Source organism: Epinephelus moara, chromosome 19, assembly GCF_006386435.1.
Source record: "Epinephelus moara isolate mb chromosome 19, YSFRI_EMoa_1.0, whole genome shotgun sequence".
Classification (NCBI taxonomy): Eukaryota; Metazoa; Chordata; class Actinopteri; order Perciformes; family Serranidae; genus Epinephelus; species Epinephelus moara.
In genome coordinates this window covers 16,763,575-16,782,832 of record NC_065524.1, presented here as the reverse complement: position 1 = coordinate 16,782,832, position 19,258 = coordinate 16,763,575, and the positions used below count along the sequence as shown (strand labels likewise).

The 19,258-nt window shown below is 40.9% G+C and overlaps 2 protein-coding genes across 2 annotated transcripts; both read left to right on the top strand.

The window, feature by feature from the left end:
- Positions 1-1,921: 1,921 nt before the first annotated feature.
- prr18 (proline rich 18) lies at positions 1,922-4,215 on the top strand. Its single transcript, XM_050070609.1, has one exon. The coding sequence runs from the start codon at positions 2,124-2,126 to the stop codon at positions 2,889-2,891; it is 768 nt and encodes a 255-aa protein (XP_049926566.1). The 5' UTR covers positions 1,922-2,123; the 3' UTR covers positions 2,892-4,215.
- A 135-nt stretch (positions 4,216-4,350) lies between these two features.
- On the top strand, positions 4,351-18,710 carry si:ch211-130h14.4 (uncharacterized). The gene is made up of 14 exons (XM_050070600.1): positions 4,351-5,093; positions 5,188-5,292; positions 7,088-7,195; positions 7,441-7,596; positions 9,971-10,051; positions 10,138-10,276; positions 10,366-10,483; positions 13,630-13,726; positions 17,100-17,171; positions 17,276-17,379; positions 17,576-17,636; positions 17,865-18,004; positions 18,108-18,210; positions 18,288-18,710. The coding sequence occupies exons 2-14, from the start codon at positions 5,206-5,208 to the stop codon at positions 18,342-18,344; spliced, it is 1,323 nt and encodes a 440-aa protein (XP_049926557.1). The 5' UTR covers positions 4,351-5,093; positions 5,188-5,205; the 3' UTR covers positions 18,345-18,710.
- The last annotated feature ends 548 nt before the right edge of the window (positions 18,711-19,258 follow it).

The following is a 19,258-nucleotide window of genomic DNA, read 5'->3' as shown; positions in this document are numbered from 1 at the left end:
ACCGAGGGTAACAAAATCACATTGAATCAATTGTGGGACTGTCTGTGCGAAAGTGCAGATAACAGCAGAAAGGAAGCCAAATCAATATTGTCGACTATTTGCGTATTCCCTCAGATGTCTTTCATAGGCTGCATGGCTGAAAGAACAGCAACAGACCATCTCCATACATCAGTTAATTGATATTTGAGACTTGAAAGGACTGTGCCAAATGACATGTTTTGTCAATTCAAGGACACACTGGGTTATCTTACAACAAGGAACAAACATGTACGGTATAGTGAGGTATATTCACATCTGCAAGATGCAGCTACTGTAACTGAAGAATGTGAGTTCTTTAGTTATTTAGTTTGTTTCTCAACTTGTTACGGTCCATACGTGTTTAAAGAATGTGTAAACAGGTGTAAACAGCATATAAAAAATAATAAAAAACAACCTTGCATTTGGTTGTAGTTGTACTTATCCAACTTTAAAGGGACATCATAATCGTGTTTCTTTTTTTAGGTACATTTTTAAACGTAAGTAGGCTAAAATTAAGGCTTAATTTATACTTCTGAGTTGAATTGATGCCATATCTAGGGCGTAGGCTCTGCGTCGATGTTTAGCCTATGCCATAGCCTGACATGTACCTCCCCAGAAACGTAACCTCCCCTGTTTCACAGATACGAAACAGTAAATTGTTTAGATAGTCAAGCTTCCACAAAAATAGTATTTTAAGTCTTGTGTGTGATTTATCTTTCAGGGATTTACACTTTAACCTTGTGAGTTGTAATGGAGCCAAATAATGTACTGTTACCTTTCTTAAATGTTGCTGTTGTCACTAGCTTCATATGACAAGAGGAAAAGTCCACTAGCCACTAGGCTAATTTATACAATGTAAAATGCCATAGACTTGTGCTAATAACATTAGCATGTTGTATTTGTAGGGAAAATGTGTCCAGATAAAGACAAGTGTTTGTCTGTGAATGCTGCCAGTTATAGTGAAGCTGATTTGTGTACTTGTGTCTATTAAGCCATGTGTGTTTTGGGTGTGTTTTGAGTCAACTAAACTTTACAGCACTTAACAGAAACCTCCGCTTCCGAGTAGTGTTTTGGAGGTGTAACTGTAGAGTGACACAGATAGACCAGTGCACAAGTATAAATGCTCACAAAAGCGTAGGCTATGGCATAGGGTCTGCCGCACAAGTATAAATCCAGCTTAAGACTGTTTCAAGAGGATGTTGAGTATTTATTTATCTTGCTTTATTTTAAAATCTGTGTTTTTCTGATGCTGTTTAGCATGTTGCGTGGGGGCTGCTGACTATGGTGGCCAATCCAAAAATGCAACAGCGTGAATGGCCCTATAAAGCCAATATTTAATTTATCTGTTCTGGGCTACTGTAGAAATATGGCAGTGCAACATGGCGGACTCCATTAACGAGGACCTGCTCTCTCTGTGTAGATATGAACATCTCATTCTGAGGCAACACACTATAATTTTTATTTTCTGGTGTTTAAACACTAAAGAAAAGATACTTGTTACATGATATTCCATCTCATGCCAATAGATCCTCCAAAATCCTACACGCTGGACCTTTAAAGTCACAGTTGAACTCTTAAAAATTGGAGAAAGATAGTGGAATTTACACAAATAAGATAAATCCACACATGTGAAAACCAATGTAATCATCCAACAACTACATCTCAATTCCTTGGAATATTATAAATATAATTCAGGCTAATTTTCTAATAAACCATTAGCCTAGAGGATGTGCGTTTCCAGTGACTAACACAGCAGAGCGGCGCTGTGAGGAAACATGAGGGGAACATGAGCTGGATGTCGCTCATTGCTTCAGGAAGTTATTGGGAATTATGAAATGACATCACCACAGTTTTTCCTGGCTTTGTTTGGTGCTCCTCCTGACCACGCCTTCCTGCCGGCTCCATCATAAAGCAGCCAGGCCGTGTGTGTGCACCAGTTGATCTCCGGTCAGTGCGGACAACAGGTGCACTGCAGCCTCCCTCCACCTCGCTGCTGGATAATGCTCGCTGAGCGCCGCTCGTCGCTTTGCGCAGGGCTTCCTCGTCTGCACTTTGGACATTTGCACGTTTTTGTATCCTGATCCTGACCACTTCCAGCCACTAAAATGCCTTTTCCGCCTATCAGTCTCCACCAGCGTATCTCCTCTCCCGGCAGGGAACTATTCGGGAAAAAGAAAGCCAACGGAGTGCCTCCTCACACTGAGCTCACCAGCAAATCCGGCAGAGAGAAAGGAGGGTCCGATAAGGAGAAGACGTCCACTTCTTGGACATCGGCGAATTTACGGAATTTAGGGCGAAAAGCCCAGCAGGACAAGAGTAAAAGCCCCTCTCAGAAGGCAAGTACCGGCCAGGAGACGCAGGGAAAGTGCTCCTGGCTGTCGGTACCCAAACCTCAGGACTCATCTGAAGGAGTCAGGCGCTCCAGCTCCATGGACTCCGCCAGACACCTCCAGGGCAAAGAGGACGGGAAGAAGGAGATTCAGTTTACCCTCAGTCTTACCCCTGAAGCCATCCTTGTCATCCAAAAACGAAATCTAGAAAAGCAGATGATGGCAAAGCAACAGAAGTGCTGCGCCTCCGCGGACTTTCGACACAGGCGCGTTTTTCCATCCAAAAAGGCGCACGGGGCGTCCAAGGGCTGCGCTCCTGTCGCCAAAGTGGAAAGCGCCGAGCAGGACATCACCGCCATTGTTAAGATATCTCTTTTGAATGACCAATACAAGTACGACGATGTGGAGTACGAAGAGGAGGATGGAGACGTGGATGAGACTGTTGTGAGGAAATGTAAAGAGTGGCTCAAAGGAGTGGAAAACGCCGCTGCTTTGGGAAAAGTCGACAAACTTTCTGCACTCCCGCACCTTAAAGGCTGCTGACACCTGACTGTTGATATTTTTTTTTTCTTTAGACAGCAGACTGAACAGATGATGGACTCTGAAATGTGTGCACCGATGTTGGCCTGCTGCAATGGCATCTTAAATTTGAGTCTTGTAAATTAAATGTTTGCAAATGTGAAGGGAGAAAATCCACTTCACAGAATGTCAGTTTGTTTCCAAGTTATTGCATAAAATAGATGTCATGTCACTTAAAAAATACAATTGTTTAAGAAATTGAAAACAGAAATGTCACTGGAATAAGAGGAAATTTGGCCTCCACAAAAATAAGATTTGAAAGCGTAATTGCAGTCTGTGGCTCAGCCAACAGTGCTTCTTATGGTTCACAGGGACGTTGCTTTGCCTGCTCAATGGTTTGTCAAAGTTTGAACTGAATACCTTAATATTCTCCTTCTTTGCACATGGTTTTTGTTTTCAGTGGGGCGCCTGTGGATTGGCAGAGGGGTTTGCGTAAAGGGACGCGAAAGCCGCTCCTTTGTGTTTGAGAACAATACACTATCAACAACAGCGCTTTCTATGCGCCTGCTGCTGAAACCAAACTGGACTGTTGATTTTTCCTCTAATAAGAGGGTTATATCCGTTGTAGGGATTTATCAGCGATGTACAGTATTTAATATTTACTAAATGTTTGTGCTGTCAAACGTTTTCTCAGCTGATTTTATGCCAATTGAAGTAAAAAAAATGTTTGTTTTTTTAATTATGCAAGTGTGACTGACCCTTTTAAATCTCTCTAAAGCTGATTTGCGTTGTGCCTCTTGATAATTCTGTTACATGATGCTGATTTGCAGCCATTTAGATTTCTTTTACTCTTCTGGCCACTTCCCAGACTGTATTTTAAAGGCTCCTTTTGTTGCCACTGCACCTACCTGAAGCCATTTGGGCATTAGTGTTCTAAGCTTCTTAGATTTCCTGTTAAGCAGGGTTGACCAGTGTACTGTGGGGCCAGTGTGCATGATCCCGTCAGGAAATTACCTCCAGTCTGCTTTACTTTTGTTATATCCAACAAAACAGTGCATGTAGCTACTAGAGATAAACAGTGTTGCTACCAAATATCTGGGAGATGATTTCACCCAAAGTGCCAGAGCTATATGACCTGCTGCAAAACTATTCCCAGTTTGAACTGAGAGTTTAATCCTGACATTCCCAGACTCGTGTGGTCCCCACTGAGCTACACAGAACCATGTTTTTATTACATAATGAACTTCATGTACTGCTCAGGGAGAAAGAGGGATCCACTGAGAGCTTAATAACAACCCAGCACATGACTGTTTCTAGCAAGATACAATAAACCACACTTAAAGAGAAATTAAGCCATAAAGACATGTTTGGCTTCTTTGTTGGTTCCATTCAGCTGCTGACATTTTATTGTATTGACCATCAAACCAGTCAGGGGAAACTTTGAAGGAGACAGCGATCACATGCCAGCCTTGGACACAAATTAAAGGAATACTTCACGCACAAAATGAGCTGTTGTCAGTCAGTTAGTCACAGCATGTTACCTTGAATTTGTGGAGAAAACTTTGTTTTTCTTGCATGCCTCCATGGAAAACAGTGGACATATTGATAGACTTACTGGGGACTACCCGTAACAACAGCAAAACTATATCAAAAAATCTATTTTACAAACTTTTACAAACTTACACACAACTTGCGCAGTATAATATCAGTAGTATTTATCCAGTCGTGCGCTCATTAATTCCCAAAAACATGCATTTTAGCTAAAAATAATCCAAATAAGTTTCATTTTCAGTTCAGTTTTAGAGAAAATACACGTTTGTGAAGCACAACAAATGAGACTTGGATCATGCTGCACGAATTGTGTGAGTTTTGCTAATGTTAAACACGGTCCCCAATCATTCAATTAATCAATATATTTATTGCTTTCTGTAGAGACATACATTCAGGTAACATGATATGACTAACTGATTTACAAATGCTCCTTTTGTGGGTGAAGTATTCCTTTAAATCTTCATGCAGGCTCACAAATGCATTCAAAATGTGTGTGTTTGTGTGTACAGTGTGAAGGTGCCCTGCAATAAGGTTTAACTCTTCTCCATTGTTCTCTGTAACTTGGTAACCAGAGTTTTACTCACAGAGTGTGGTACACTTTAAAGCCACAAGCTGGATAGAGGAGTTTGAGGCGTTGCAGTGCGTCTGAAAAGCCCCCCCACACACCCACAGCTGGTAAGTTATCCTTGATAAGTGACTTATATCCTCAGGTAACATTGTCATTTGATATTATTTCTGGAGTTTGATGCCAACAATGTTTTCTCTGAAGGTTAATAGTGGATTTGCAATGACGTCTGGGTTTAAAGACCTTCATCAATCAAGCACTCTGCCTTCTATTTCAGATGCACACTTATTCCCTGTTGGTGTCAGAAAGGTATTTGAAATAACCCATCAGCACTGACTGTTTCATGTTTATATTCTGCTGTCATCCAGTTAAATGACATTTTATTCAGGAATAGATAAACATAGAGGAATTAATAAGATGTCAAACATGTGTCCTGGTACACGTTTTTATTGTTGTCCAGTACATGACATAACAGATTGTTTGTTTGTTAGTAAACAAACAAGCTGCCAGAATAAAGCATCTTGTCGTGTCACAAAGTGGTTTTGTTGTCGCATGTTGCGGACTGAGATCATGGCTGAGCCAGTACAGTGTGTACCAAGACCCGTTTGGTTCTCCCTGGCTCCTGTGATGATATTATCTACTCGCTTGGTGACTGAATGTTGTGTAATCCTCCTCTATTGTGTCGTTATTTTCAATTGTGGCCTTGTTTATGTGCCTCTCTGTGGTATTCACTGCTGTCTGGGTCAGGCCTGAAGCTGAGCTATTCATGACTGTCCTGGGGGTGAGAGCTGCATTATTATGTCTGAAGTAGCTCAAATACTTGTACTCAATAGGAAAAGTAGAATTTAAAGAAGCAGAAGCTGGCAACAAGTTGAGACGGTCGGCTTGGTTACAAGTGGAAACATTTTGTCCAAAGTCAAGGTCTTTTTCATTTGGAGTTGTTAACTCCTCCCCATGCTGCAGGTCTCTCTTTTCAGCTCTCTCTTTTCATCCTCTGCCTGCCACAAACCATTTCTGTTAACACCTGCAGCACCTAATGTCTCCATTTTCTATTTTTGTCTACAGTGTCTCAGCCACAGCTCTTCTCTTTTTAGATCAGGTGTAAAAACAAAAAAGAAGAGAAAAATGGCTGCAGGCTTCTGTCCACCTCACTGCAATATCACGATCACTGTTTAGCAGAGTGACGTGGTACAGCAGGATGGCTGCATTATCCTCCCCTGATTTATAGTGGCAGGGAGCGCAGATGGATGCTGCCTTCGCCCCGTCACTGACACTTTGCACACAGCAGTGAGAGCAAAAGAACTGCAGGTCCCTTTGCTCTGCCACCACAGTATTACTGTGGCAACGGAACTGATAAATCCTGTGTTTTCCAGCAGCTTTTGTGAGAAAAGACAAAGCAGACACTTCCTGAGCAGACTCAGCCCATAAACTTCAGTAATGTGGTCGTTCAGTGGCGGCCTGTTACGAGCAAGGCATTTCCCAGAGACAGGGTGACCTCAGAGAGAAGACTTAGATCAGAGAGTACGGTCCTCCCATAAAAGCTCAAGCATGTTTTATTCTTCATTTAAGGGTTGTAAATGGGAGCATGTACCTCCCATGTTTTTCTGTGTAGTAAATCTGCTTTGGCATGCATGCTGATACTCCCATTAGCTTTGCATTCTTTGGCAACATACTCCACATTTTGCATTCCTTTTTCTCTTTATACTTTATATAAGACAATATTTGCCTCATGATAGTTGAATTATGTCTGTCAAACCTCCCTCTGCAACATCTGTTGGCTATCAGTCATCATCAGGATTAAATAAGGACACTGTTGCCCAATAATATGTTTAAGGCAGATTACAGACTCACAAAATTGTCTTCTAGAGATATACAGGAAATAAGGTGAGGGCTTTGTAGGAGAGGAGGTGGGCATAATATTCCTCCTGCATATCTTCTTTTTTCTGTGGCTGGGTATTGCAAGAACACAATGTCAGGCTGTTGTGTGGGAGGTTGCTCTTGGCAGATGAGAGGGATTACCAAAAATGCATTCTTTTTTTTAATCTTAAAGCAAGATGACTGATTCACTCCCACAGCATCTAAATTGGGTTTTTACTGTTGATAGGCAGGGGATGAAGTCAGAAACGAGCCCCGGAGGAGGAAGGCAATGCATGGCAGCAGTCCAGACATGGACCAAGAGGCCAAGGCCCGGCGCCAGGCTCAGCTCGATCAGGTTGATAAATACTCTACCAATGATGAGACACTTATACATCAGCAGAGAACGCACAATGATGCAGTGAGAGAACACAGCAGAAAGAAATATCCACTTCTTTTTGATCAGTAATCAATGATTTCATCACCTTCTTCTCTGTAGTCAATACTGAAACACTGCTCTCTGCCTCCAGACTCAGGTAAAGCTTCCCTTTAGCTCACTTCCCCTCAGTTGGTGTCCTTTATTTTCATTTGCTTATCCTCCAGCGCCATCTAGAGGCCTACAGGAACATGCACCGTCTCCGAGATGCTCTCTATCGCCGCTATGCTGCCCTGCTCAGAGACAAGGTCCACTCACAGAGATTACTGCTGCAGCAGAGAGATGAGACAGTCAGGGTAAAGTCAGAGAATTACACCAAGCAGGTAAATCATTAAATAAAAAGTGAGGGCTTTATTTGAGTCATGTGCGCGAAATACAGAGGTCAAAATCTGTCTGACATTCACATGTAATAGTTAAAAATAAAAGATAGGCGTTGTCTTTGTGGTGATATTATTTATTGCAGATCATATTCTTTATTAAACACATTAAATTCAATACCTTAAGCATTTTTCTGGTTCATTTGTTTTTCAGTCTGCAGAGTGTGATCACATTATTACTCTGTGTTACAACTTGTGGGGGCAAAAATCTGCTCAAGGGCCACGTGTTGATTTGAAATTATACTGCTTGGCCCCAAGGGTTATTAAACAAGCACAATATAAATTAATTAATGTAGAATAATAAAGGTCTCTTCCCAGATTTTGAGCTGTAGTTGATATTGTTCGTCAGTGGTGCAAAGTTGTAACATTCCCTAACAAATCTTCAGTCCGCTGAAGTACCAAAAACAATCTGACATGAAATGGTTTGGGGGTCTGGGGTTCCTGGGGAGTGGCCTGGTTGGTCCTCCAGTCTTGACTGTATTTTGTTTTTCTCTCTGACACACACTCCACCAGGATCACCCATTACAGTCATCCAACATCCATGGGCAAGTTGCATCAGCATTTTTCATTGTGGGATTATTTTACAGGCAGGTTTTAGGACTTTATCTTAGGGCATGCTGCATTCAAGTTGCCCAGTGCAGTTGGGTTTGCATGTCTCTCTTCACATGTGTAACAAAGTCATATTTATTGGGATTAACATTTGTACCTACAAGAGGAAAAGTTCTGATGTCAGTCCTGGAAGTAAAAACTTCATCATATTAGGGGAGCAAGTATTTTCCCAGAGGGCCTGATTTGGCCCACACGCTGCTTTTTGCCTCCTGCTGCACCAACACTTTGTCTGGGCTCAAATACACAACTCTGCAAGTCAAAGCCTCACTGTTTTGACTGCAACACCTTCACTTTTCTTTTGCTCCTCAAGTGACATGCATATCATTAAAACAATTACAGCTGTGGTTTACAACTTCAACATGTGACTCCGTGACTCTTGCACAGTAAAGCAGACTAACACTGTTGATGAATGTGACTAGTGAAGCAACACCCAAATGAACCTGCTTCAGTTAAACGTTCCCTTGTGGCAGATAAAACAAATTGTTTGCACGTGATGTTTGAGCAGTTCAGCCAAGTGTTTTTGGTTCATTGTATGGAAGCAAAGAAAGGTTGTAATAATTTGAAACTTATAAACAACAACACACCTGCTGAATAATTAATGTTAAAATTAAAAACCACTGAGTTTATAGTATTGAGTTGTTTAATTCTTAAAAAAGTCATTATTGGAATTTACAAGTTTTACGTTATATTTTTCTGTAGGTTCATCACTACGTGTCACATTGTTTTCAAATTCTCATTTGACACATTTTATTATATAAAAATATAATTAATACAACTTTGGACATTTTAATTTATCCGTCTAAATTGGTGAACCACTGAAAATACTTAAAATCCCATTTGCATTTCCATCAGTGGAAATTTTAAATAAAGAAATGAATAAAATTTAAAATAAACCAAAAATCTAGATGGATGATTTTCAAAGTTAAAAATATGTCAATGCTTTAAATTTAGTGGTATTAAAATATCAACAATAAGGTAATGGTGACGTTTCACAATTAGGTATGAAGTTGTTTATAAGACATATATTGTTTGGCCCTTTTTTTGCTTCATACTTTCTTTCACTTCTCTTTCCTTTAATGTTTTGTGTTTGTTTGTTCAGTTTTTTTTTTTTTACAAGTTGTATTTCCTGTTATTCTGTATAATTCTCCTTCTGCAGTAGCTGCTGTGATTGACTTTGATTTTGACTGTGTCGCCTCTTCTCTGGCAGGGTGTGAAAAGAGCAATAAGCTCTAGAGAGCCTGCATAGAGGGGGTCTAACATGAGAGAGATCCTGTCTTATCTTCCCCTCCTGTAAAAGCGGAGCTTCTTCAGGAGAATGTAATTGTCCTCTCTAATGACTTGCACTTGGTGGTGATGGGGGGGGAGACAAAAAGAGCACAATAAAGGACTATAGGGACCCTCTAGCAGGAATCCTTTGCTTCAAATTGCTGAGCAAATGAAAGCACCCGTTGTTTCCTCAGCTTAGATCGAGAGGCTCCGTCACAGACACAGAGGTGAGGCAGGACCAAAGCAGGCAGAGGCAAGAACACCTGCTGGGGCCTAATTGGTCCTTGCTGCCGTTAATGGCTTCCTGTGGCTGTGTGTTTACTTCTCATTTGTTCTGTGTACTCTGTTTCCCAGCCCCTGAAACAAGGAAGGCTCACTTTAAATCTCTATTCCCACAACTCTCCGTCTCTGGCTGTCTGTCTGCCTCCCTCTTTTCTTAACTCAGAAACAAAGGAAGTTGGCCTTCGTCAAGCTGCAGCACAATGACTCATACCTGGAGTCCCTCCCTAAAACCAGCTATTACCTGGTAGGTTTTGTCCCAGAACCAAAAAGTATGACACCTGACTTTAATCCGCTCACTCACTGATTCATTTTTCATCCCTCTTTTGTGAGATCTTTGACCTCCAGAGGCAGCTAGCTGAGCACGGACATCTGAAAACCCACCATGACTTGGAGGACTTTTATGGGCACATCACATATAACTGTCCCCCATCACAGCTACAGAAAAGTCTGGAGGATGTCAGGAAAAGGAGTTGAGTTACAGTACAATATATAAAACCACTTTGTAGATGTATTATACAAAATCAGTAGGTGTGACTTTGTTTGCTATAACATTGACAGTGCTGGAAAGCAGACCTGCGATTGATTTGATGACTCAGTACAAGACGTCAGAAAAACATCCCTGCACTGCTGAAGATAGAGGACACGAGGGCCATGGCAGATGGAGACTACCGACATTGTAATAAGTTTGTATTTGGGTATCGACCACTGACTAATTACTCATTTCAAATAGTCTTTATCTCTGCTTTCCTTATATAACCTGTAACATTCAGTGCTCGCAACATGTATTCATCCCAACTCACCAAGAGGTAGACGACAAGATTGATCTTATTTGTCCATTGAATAAAGAGCTGAATGACTGAATTTTTTTTTTCCAGTCAGCCAACGCAGCAGTCAGCTTTGCCCTGGTTCCCTTGTCAGAAAGCCAACAGGATTTTTCCCTTGGATTTTGGATTATGGCAGAAAATATGATCTGTGGCAAACAAATGCTTATTATGCGCATATTTCATTAGACTTTTCAACAAGATAATCTTTTGAAACGAACACGAATTTTAGGATTTTTTAGGAAAAAAGCTGACGTTAGGCTAGAAACAAACTACACTACGTTCACATGACGTAACGTCGCCATTACAACCTGGTGGTAAAGCCATGTTTGGTCTGATGTAGTCTCATTTAGCCACTTATATCAACCGTCTTCTTAAAGATAACTAAAAGCTTCAAAATTTTTGAGTGGGGTATTTATTGGTGCATTTTATTTTGTAGAACAAAACCGGAAGGTCTTTTAAGCCTGTGTGAACCGCAGACCATAAAACCCATTCAAAAAACCCATTAGACTTCAAGATGAGGGAACTGGGAGTGCTAAAATGCATCCTGATGGGACTCATTCCTGCAGCAGCAACAGCACTGTATGGCTGCAGACAGAAGCTGGTTAGTTTAGCTTAGCATTGCCCAAGACTGGGAAAAGCTAGCCTGGCTCTTCCCACAGGTAACATAGTTTACCTACCAGCACCTCTAAAACCCACTAATTAACACGTAATGTTTTGTTTCTTGAACTTAAATCCATTCATAAGTGGAGGTGGAAAAATGAATGTGCTCAACTGTAAGCTAAGCTAACTAGCTTCTTGGTTGTAGCTTAGCCTTACTGTACAGACATGAGAGTGGTGTTGATCTTCCCCATGTAATACTACTCCTTTTGAGTGACACAACATATTAAGTCCTGAGTTTATTTGATTATGTTAGTAGGCAGCAGTATAACATGTGCATCAGACACCGATACCCTTATCAAATGAATTTGAAGATTTAAATACTTTGTATATTTGAGGTCCTACATGTCAGAGGTTTTGTGTCAAAGATGCAGCTGGCATTGGGCCGGCGGGGAGATGGTATTCAGCTGTGGACGCCTCTGGTCTAAAACTGTGAGCACTCATGGTCTCTGTTTGCACTGCCTTAAAGAACAAACACCGACTCTGCTGGAGGCTTGTTTGGCAGGGACCCTCCTGGAGGAGAAAGCTGATTACTCACGTAGAAGTGAGATGACCCAACACAATCTGACCCCGCTGTTGTTAAGGCTCACCTCCTCGGACGGCCACTTTGACTCTGACAAACATCATCCAGGGGAAAATGTCGTAATTATGTCTGCTACAAAAGAGATATAGCAATTGGGCCAGTGGTGTCACTTCATGCCGGCGCTGCCAGCAGATGTTGAACTGTTTGGAGAGTTAAAGCTTTATGGGCTTCCAGACAAACAGTGCTCCATTTAGCAAAAAGTGTCAGAGATAATCTGAGAGCGTGCAAGAGTTTGAGTTGCATTGTGGTTCCACTCTTCACTAGTTATACAAGCATTATCCCTGTTGAGAAACTTTATTGATAGATAGATGTTGCTTACTCTTCAGCTGACACTTAAATTGACACTTCACGCTTCACTTACGCTTCTTTGGCACCTCCCTTTTACTATTTCAGCTTCTTTCAGTAACTGTGTAGATCAACTACAACTTCAAATGTTTCAGTATTTTAACCGTTTCAAGTGTTTCAAATCTTAAATTTCAGCATTTAGTGCACACAAAGTTATTTAAGTTATTTCAAGTGGTGGTGAGCGAAAAGTATTGCCTTAAAAACACTTAAGCTACAAAAAGTAATCTCCAAGGCATGATGTTCAGATCCACTTTACATCTTTGTCTGCTCATATCACCCTCAGAGTCCTTTTCGTTTACATGTTGTGAATGTATAACAGAGCAGTGTCGGCCGCTGTCACCCTTGTTGTTAATTAGGGCTGAACCCTGTTTAGTAGGAGCATGTATGATGTTAGCACGAGGCTGCCACCGTGAAGCAGCACGTTGGCTTGGGGACATTAGTAAGAAGGCGAGTGAAGGCCTGCGCTGACAAGTCCTTCATCAGTGTGAAATCTCACCACTCCACAGACAAACATGACAAGACAGCCGCCCCTCCTGCGCCCCCCAACTCGACTGTGAGCCACAGGCACATTCCCCACATCCATAAGAAATACCCAAAATAAAAGCAATTAGAACTGAAGGCAAAATATGGCAAAGTCTTTGTTTATGTATTTAAGTAATGAGCCAATTCATCCAATCTGTCCCGCTTTGTGGCTATTTATATGTTTATTATTAGCTGCTGTGATTTATTGGACAGTTGAGGCAGTAATTTGCTATCTTTGTGGCCATCTGGTCATGGTCTCTTCAACATGTTGAATTTCACAAGTATGCATTACAGGGCTACAAAATTAGATTGACCAGAACATACCATGTCTATTACTATAACTTCATTGAGTGGAAAGTGAACATAAGACAGGGCTGGTCTAGTTGCCTCTTATTTTGTAGGATGCTGCTAGGCAACATTTCTTAATGAGATATCAGTGTGCAATAATACTGTACATATATAAGCACACAGGTCCACATCCTCATTCCTCCACCTGCCTCCTGTGCAGCTCCTGGTGTTTGTATAGATCTGTTACCTGCTGCACTGCCCTGTGAGTAAACGCTGCCTTGCTCAGGAGTCCTCCCTGGAGCCAGTTTGCACCCAGCAGACAAAGTGTGTTGTCACCCGAGTGCGCAGTGTTATTGGGTGTGAGCTGCACCACACTATGGCTGCTCTTGAGAAGTAGCACACCATTAGGAATATATTAACAACCCGACATTTTGTGCGCAGGTCAGACATCACAGCGGCAAGCACGCTGATCAGATAATAAAGATGTTTTGACATAGATTACCTTGATTATTTAAATTAAGTATGTTTTACCATCAATGGCCTTTTCACCTTCTGTAAAATGAACTAATCTTTTCATGTGTGTGTGTGTGTGTGTGTGTGTAGGTTATTAGAACAAGGGTCTGGTTCAGGGGAGAGTTCGGTGGAGCTGATCTTCAGTGGCAACCAGGAGAAGGATGAAATTGAGCGAATGTTTCCCAAGGTTAGTGTCAGAACCACAGAGGCAGGAATCCCACTTAACAAGAGCAGTGAGAGACAAACACACCTGGAGCAGTGATCACAAACTGCCTCCTCAAACCAACACACATAAACCCAGACAGATCAAATACACTCAGCGACGACACATATTACTGAGGGTTTGATTAAACTGTATAGGTTCATTGTCTTTGTGTCAAGCTTAGCTTTTATTTCAGTCATTTTCTCTCACCATTTAAAAGTAACAATGTACATGTGACAAACAAAATATTTCAGTGATAGTCTGATATTTTGGAGAATACACTTATTTGCTCTCTTGCCAAGGGTCAGATAGGAAGATTGATACTGCTGTCGATGCAGTAAGTATGAAGCTACCACCATCAGCCAGTTAGGTTAGCTTAGCATTAAGACTGGAAGCTGAGGAAAACTGGTTAAAAAAAACAGTCTTACAGCACCTCTTGAATGTTGTTTGTTTAATACAGTTGTAATAAATCAAAGTATTAAAATGCCGATTAATTTTTTTCATGCCTCCCTGCTGGCGATAGCCATGGCTGGAAGCATTATGTTTTTGGGTTGTCCATTGGTGGTCATAGTTAAAAGGTCAAGGTTACTGTGACTTTGTATGTCTCATTCTCATCAACGCGATATTTCAACACTGTAAGGGAATTTCCTCAAATTTCACACAAACGTCCACTTGCACTGAAGAATAAACTAATTAGAATTTGGTGGTTGAAGGTCAAAGGTCAGTGTGACCTCACTATAACTCAAGAATTAATTTGCTAATTATGACAAAACTTTACACAAATGTCTAATAGGACATAATGATGAAGTGATGACATTTTATATCCAAACGGCCAAAGGTCAACTTCACTGTGGCATCATAATATTTTGTATAAAACACTTTTCTGACCATTATTCAACGTCATATCTGACGCAGACAGACAGAAGGGGAGACATTTGGTCAGATACTGAATTGGTGACTCTAATCTTGGGTGCCCTCCTTAAAACTTTGCTGATTGTAGATCTTCTGTGCTGCTGGGTTTAAAATGTGTATGAAGCATCCGTGTTCTCACAAACATGGATGTAAACTGTAAATGCAACTTGACTGGTACGTGGAGGCATACAGCTATGGGGTGGTAATTCTAGTTTGACAGAGAGACATATCCAGCACATACTGACACCCACTAATAAGCATAAATTGTTGTTTTACACTTTTAAATTAAAGCGAGCTTTAAAGGTGATAGTAGGTGGATTTTGTTACCTTCAGAGAGAGCCAGACTAGCTGTTTTCCCATGTTTCCAATCTTTATGCGGAGCAAAGATACCCAGTTGCTGGCTGCAACTTCATAATGCACAGGTGCGAGAGTAGTGTCTGTCTCCTCTTTTCCTAACATAACTATCCTTTTAAATATTCAGGTAACAAATCACCACAGTATAATTGTAGCTTGTGTCAAGGAAAAGGCTCACCATGCCTCCAGCTCAAAGAGTGAACACAAGACTTGTTAAAGTGTGCTGATTAAACTTGGACATTACATTTTTTATTAATTAAAGAAGACGAAGGATATTAAGAGGTGGTAGAGGCATAGAGAGCATTATTTCAAATCATCTTTCCAGTGATACCACAGATCAGGAGAGAGGCTGCCTGTAAAGACACTCGGAATAGTGGGAACATTGGAGATGAGGTTATGCTCAGGTGCTGAGTTGAGCATATACGGACAAGCACGCAGGACTCATTTTTCTCTCACCTCTGTGTCAAAATGGGCCTGAGCAAACAGAGGATGAGCCTGGCTGGAGGGAGAGCAGGGGAAGGCAAACAGTGGTCAGACGAGACTGGTGAAAGCCAGCAGGCATGCAGGAGCATTACTCACCGCAGCTCCGCGCTGACATCTCAGATCCTCCGCTGCTGGAGAGCACGGCCACCCCTGTTGACATCCTCAGGGTGTCGGTCCAGGGTTCAGAGGCACCTACAGTACATATGTATGGGAACTGCAGTGAAGTCAGGAGGCCAGTACTTTACTGTTTATCTCACAATAATATATACATGGAAGGATACCATTCAACTACGACTAAAAATATTACCTTGCTTTAGAACACGTATAAATATTAAACAGTCTCAGAGTGGTGTTCAACTTTATGATAATTTAAAGTTATTTTTTAGGTTGTATGTTGAATCAAATTACTTTATATCATCTGCTGGAATTATTTTATCTACTAAACTTATTTAATGAGTTAATGATAAGGTATTAAAGGACAATACCAGTGTTTCAGCATCTTTTAGCTCATTATCTTTGTATTATGCATTGTTTGTTAATGTCAACTGTTTTTCAAAGTGCTCACATATTATTTTAAGATGTTTTTCACAACATGAAGGCTGCCACATGGTGTCCAATTATTTTAATATGAGAATTTGGGAGTGGCCAGACTTTACAATGCCAAATTATAGGTACAATTAAAGCAGATGTTAATGGTAACATCACAATTTTAGCAATTTAGTGTCTCATAAAGTTGATTTTCATACCCTATAGCAGTGTTACCCAACTTGTGGCCAGTGGGTAAAATCTGGCCTGCGATAGGTTGCTGGGTGACGGGCTGACCATCCTTTAATTCACAATGAAAATAAAATTATTCACACCGGGAATTTAGTTTTTCTTACCTTGAATGTAAATAAGGACCACAGTGCATTAAAAAAACGCATCAAAATCAAATTACAGTGCCAGGGGAGGATCCCCCAGATGCCCCAGAAGAGGTCCAGACTATTTTTTTAATATATTAATTACTTGTGTTTGTTCATTTACTGGCCCCTGACCTCCTGTCATTTTGCAAAAGTGGCCCCTGGGCAAAGCAAGTTTAGTACCCTTGCCCTCCTGGTTCAAATGGAAACCAGTGGTGGCCTGAAAGGTGACAATATCAAAATAAAAAATCAGGCACACAGCATGTTAAAAAAATGGTTTGCAGTGAAGCAAAGTGATTAAATGGCGAGAAATATGCAATAATCACTTGTATGACTCTAGAAAAAGAAGCAAAGCAATGTTTGAATGTATTCTGTGAAGTGTATTTGAGTTACACCTGCATTTCATCCGCCAAGAATTGGGGATCCACAGTATATAGCACCATATAGATCAATAACATTAATTCACAGTGCTGTAGGCCCACACCAGGAAGTGGCCTGGTGTGACAGTTAGCGCTGGGTGGGGTGTTGGAGGAGGAGAGAGAGGCGCCAAATGGGACACCAGGACTGTGGGAAATGACACTGGCTATGACACCTATGACTTTTACACCATGGTTACCTCAGCTCGTATACGAGGGGATGTCTCTTTTTCAATTACAAAATGATTAATGGACAAGGAAATGATAAATGAATGTAATATGTGCCACCCGCAGATGAAAGCCCCCACATTTGCAACCCTACAGCCTAACTTCATGAGGAGCTTCCAGAGCAAGATGCCTGATTTGGTAGGTCAGTCGTTAATGTTGCCTCTGTCTGTTACAGTGTTTGGTAGCCCAGCACAGAACTCTGGAGGGAAACGCTCATGTTTACGACTTTCTCTCAATCACAGATTATCCCTGAGGTTCCTGAGAAGAGCAGGAAAGCAGAGATTTATTTGAGGCGGCTGAGACACATGTATGCTCTTTGTTTAACCAACATGGCTGTCTCCCAGAGGTTGGTAACTCAGCAAACAGGCAGAAACAAAAAAGTAATGATGCACTAACATAGATATTTTAACCCTTTTCTGTATGTTCTGTACATGAGTAACATTCAGACCCAACAAGGGAGACAGGAGATCAGAAGCGTATTGAAGGAGTCTTTAAACTGACTGAGGTTTGTTTTTCTCTGCTTGCTGTGAACTCTGGTCCAGACTGCTGGACAGGGAGACAGACTCACTGTGCTGGCAGGAGGAGGGAGGCAACCAAGATTTGGTTAGTAACACAAGTTAGCCACAACACAACACAACACCGCAGAGCTCTATGGAAGTTAACACGTAGCTGTCACAACGCTCTCTGACTTTAGCGTTTGTGTTTTTTTCCTTTGGAAGCCACCATAGCAACAGGTCACAGTGGATAAAATGACCAGAATACAGTAGTTATTTGTGAACATGACACTGCTGCACATGTCTAGATGTTTTTAATGTTCTTGTTCCTCCATAGATGCTTCCAAGCATTGAGTCCAAACAAGGGAAGACAGGCAAAACCAACCAGCCGCCCCCCTGCTCTCCGAAACAGCCGAAAGTTATCCAGAATGACCGTCTGTCATCTCCTCGGCATCTCAGCAGAACAACCTCAGCCAGGTGCATTTAAAAAAACATCCTTAACATTTATTTAATTTGTTTGTTAGAGACCAAAGACTGATTATCACTTGTCACTGTGCATGTGTGGGTGTTTTCTTGGCAGCCACCAATGTTCTGACACTCTGGTTTGGGACACAGCAGTGTGCTGCTGTAAAACACCTGATCCTTTATCTATTGAAGACGTGTGTCAACAAAAGCATGTAGAGGTAAAATGATCTGTCAGAGTGATAATTGTATAAAGATTGTAATGTTTATAAAATATTATTTTTTCTTCTCTCTTTAGGTAATTGACCGTGGGTTTAAGCTCTGGAGAAACTACACAGTAAACACAGATCACTGAAGATATTGCCATCTCTTTATGGGGAATATGTGCAGTTATTATTGTGTTGGTTATCTATAATATGCAGTTTGTGGATTCATTAATGTCTGTCAACTGTGAGAGATACTTTTTTCATTTTCTTTACATTACCACCATGTGTTTATTCCATGTCATACTGATTAGCTACTATTGCATACGTTTATACTGTAATATAACAATGCTACATGACATCTTCTTATAGGCAACATAGGCAGCAGCTGAGGGGCACCACCCAGAGGGTAGATTAAATTAAAAAAAAGCTGTTGTGACATTCAAAAACATTAAACATAAGGGAAATGGTGGAGTGGAGTGTATGTGGAAAGCCTTAGAGAAAGTGAAAAGGTGATCCAGGACGAAACAAAAACGAGATGAAATTTGCAAATTTGCACAGACTGTATCGTTTTATTGTTTATTATTTGTTAATTATAAATGTTCTTTAGCTAAGTTGTTTATTTTTGTTGATTTCTCATCAGCTCTTGTTCTTGTTTGTAGTTGTCGTTGCCAAGGGCACCAAATGTGCCAGGACCGGCTCTGGTTAAATTATTTGTGAAAAGTCTATATTAAATTCAGACTTTCCATAAAGTCCTAACACATGTGTCGGTTTTGTGAAATAGAAGTTATTCTATAATAACATTAAATGATTTGAACTGTGATAAGAATTTGTTTGTGATGATGATGAAGCTTTACAGCCATTAGATTGTTCTAAAAAAAAAAAAAGAAAAAAGTGTGCAATAGTTATTTAGGATGTGGTGGTTGCACTTGAGTGTTATTTTCCATCCAGTATTTATTCATGTGGTCATTCATTTATTAATTACTGTATTAATGATATATGAAGAACTTCTTTCATCACCTATACTGTAATTGGCACAGTGTTCACCAGGACTGAAAATGTGCCA

Coding starts and splice junctions, on each gene's coding strand:
- prr18 (XM_050070609.1), top strand. CDS start 2,124: ATGCCTTTTCCGCCTATCAGTCTCCACCAGCGTATCTCCTCTCCCGGC.
- si:ch211-130h14.4 (XM_050070600.1), top strand. CDS start 5,206: ATGACGTCTGGGTTTAAAGACCTTCATCAATCAAGCACTCTGCCTTCT. Junction 17,637..17,864: donor AGGGAGGCAACCAAGATTTG/GTTAGTAACACA, acceptor GTTCCTCCATAG/ATGCTTCCAAGCATTGAGTC. Junction 18,005..18,107: donor AGCAGAACAACCTCAGCCAG/GTGCATTTAAAA, acceptor TTTTCTTGGCAG/CCACCAATGTTCTGACACTC.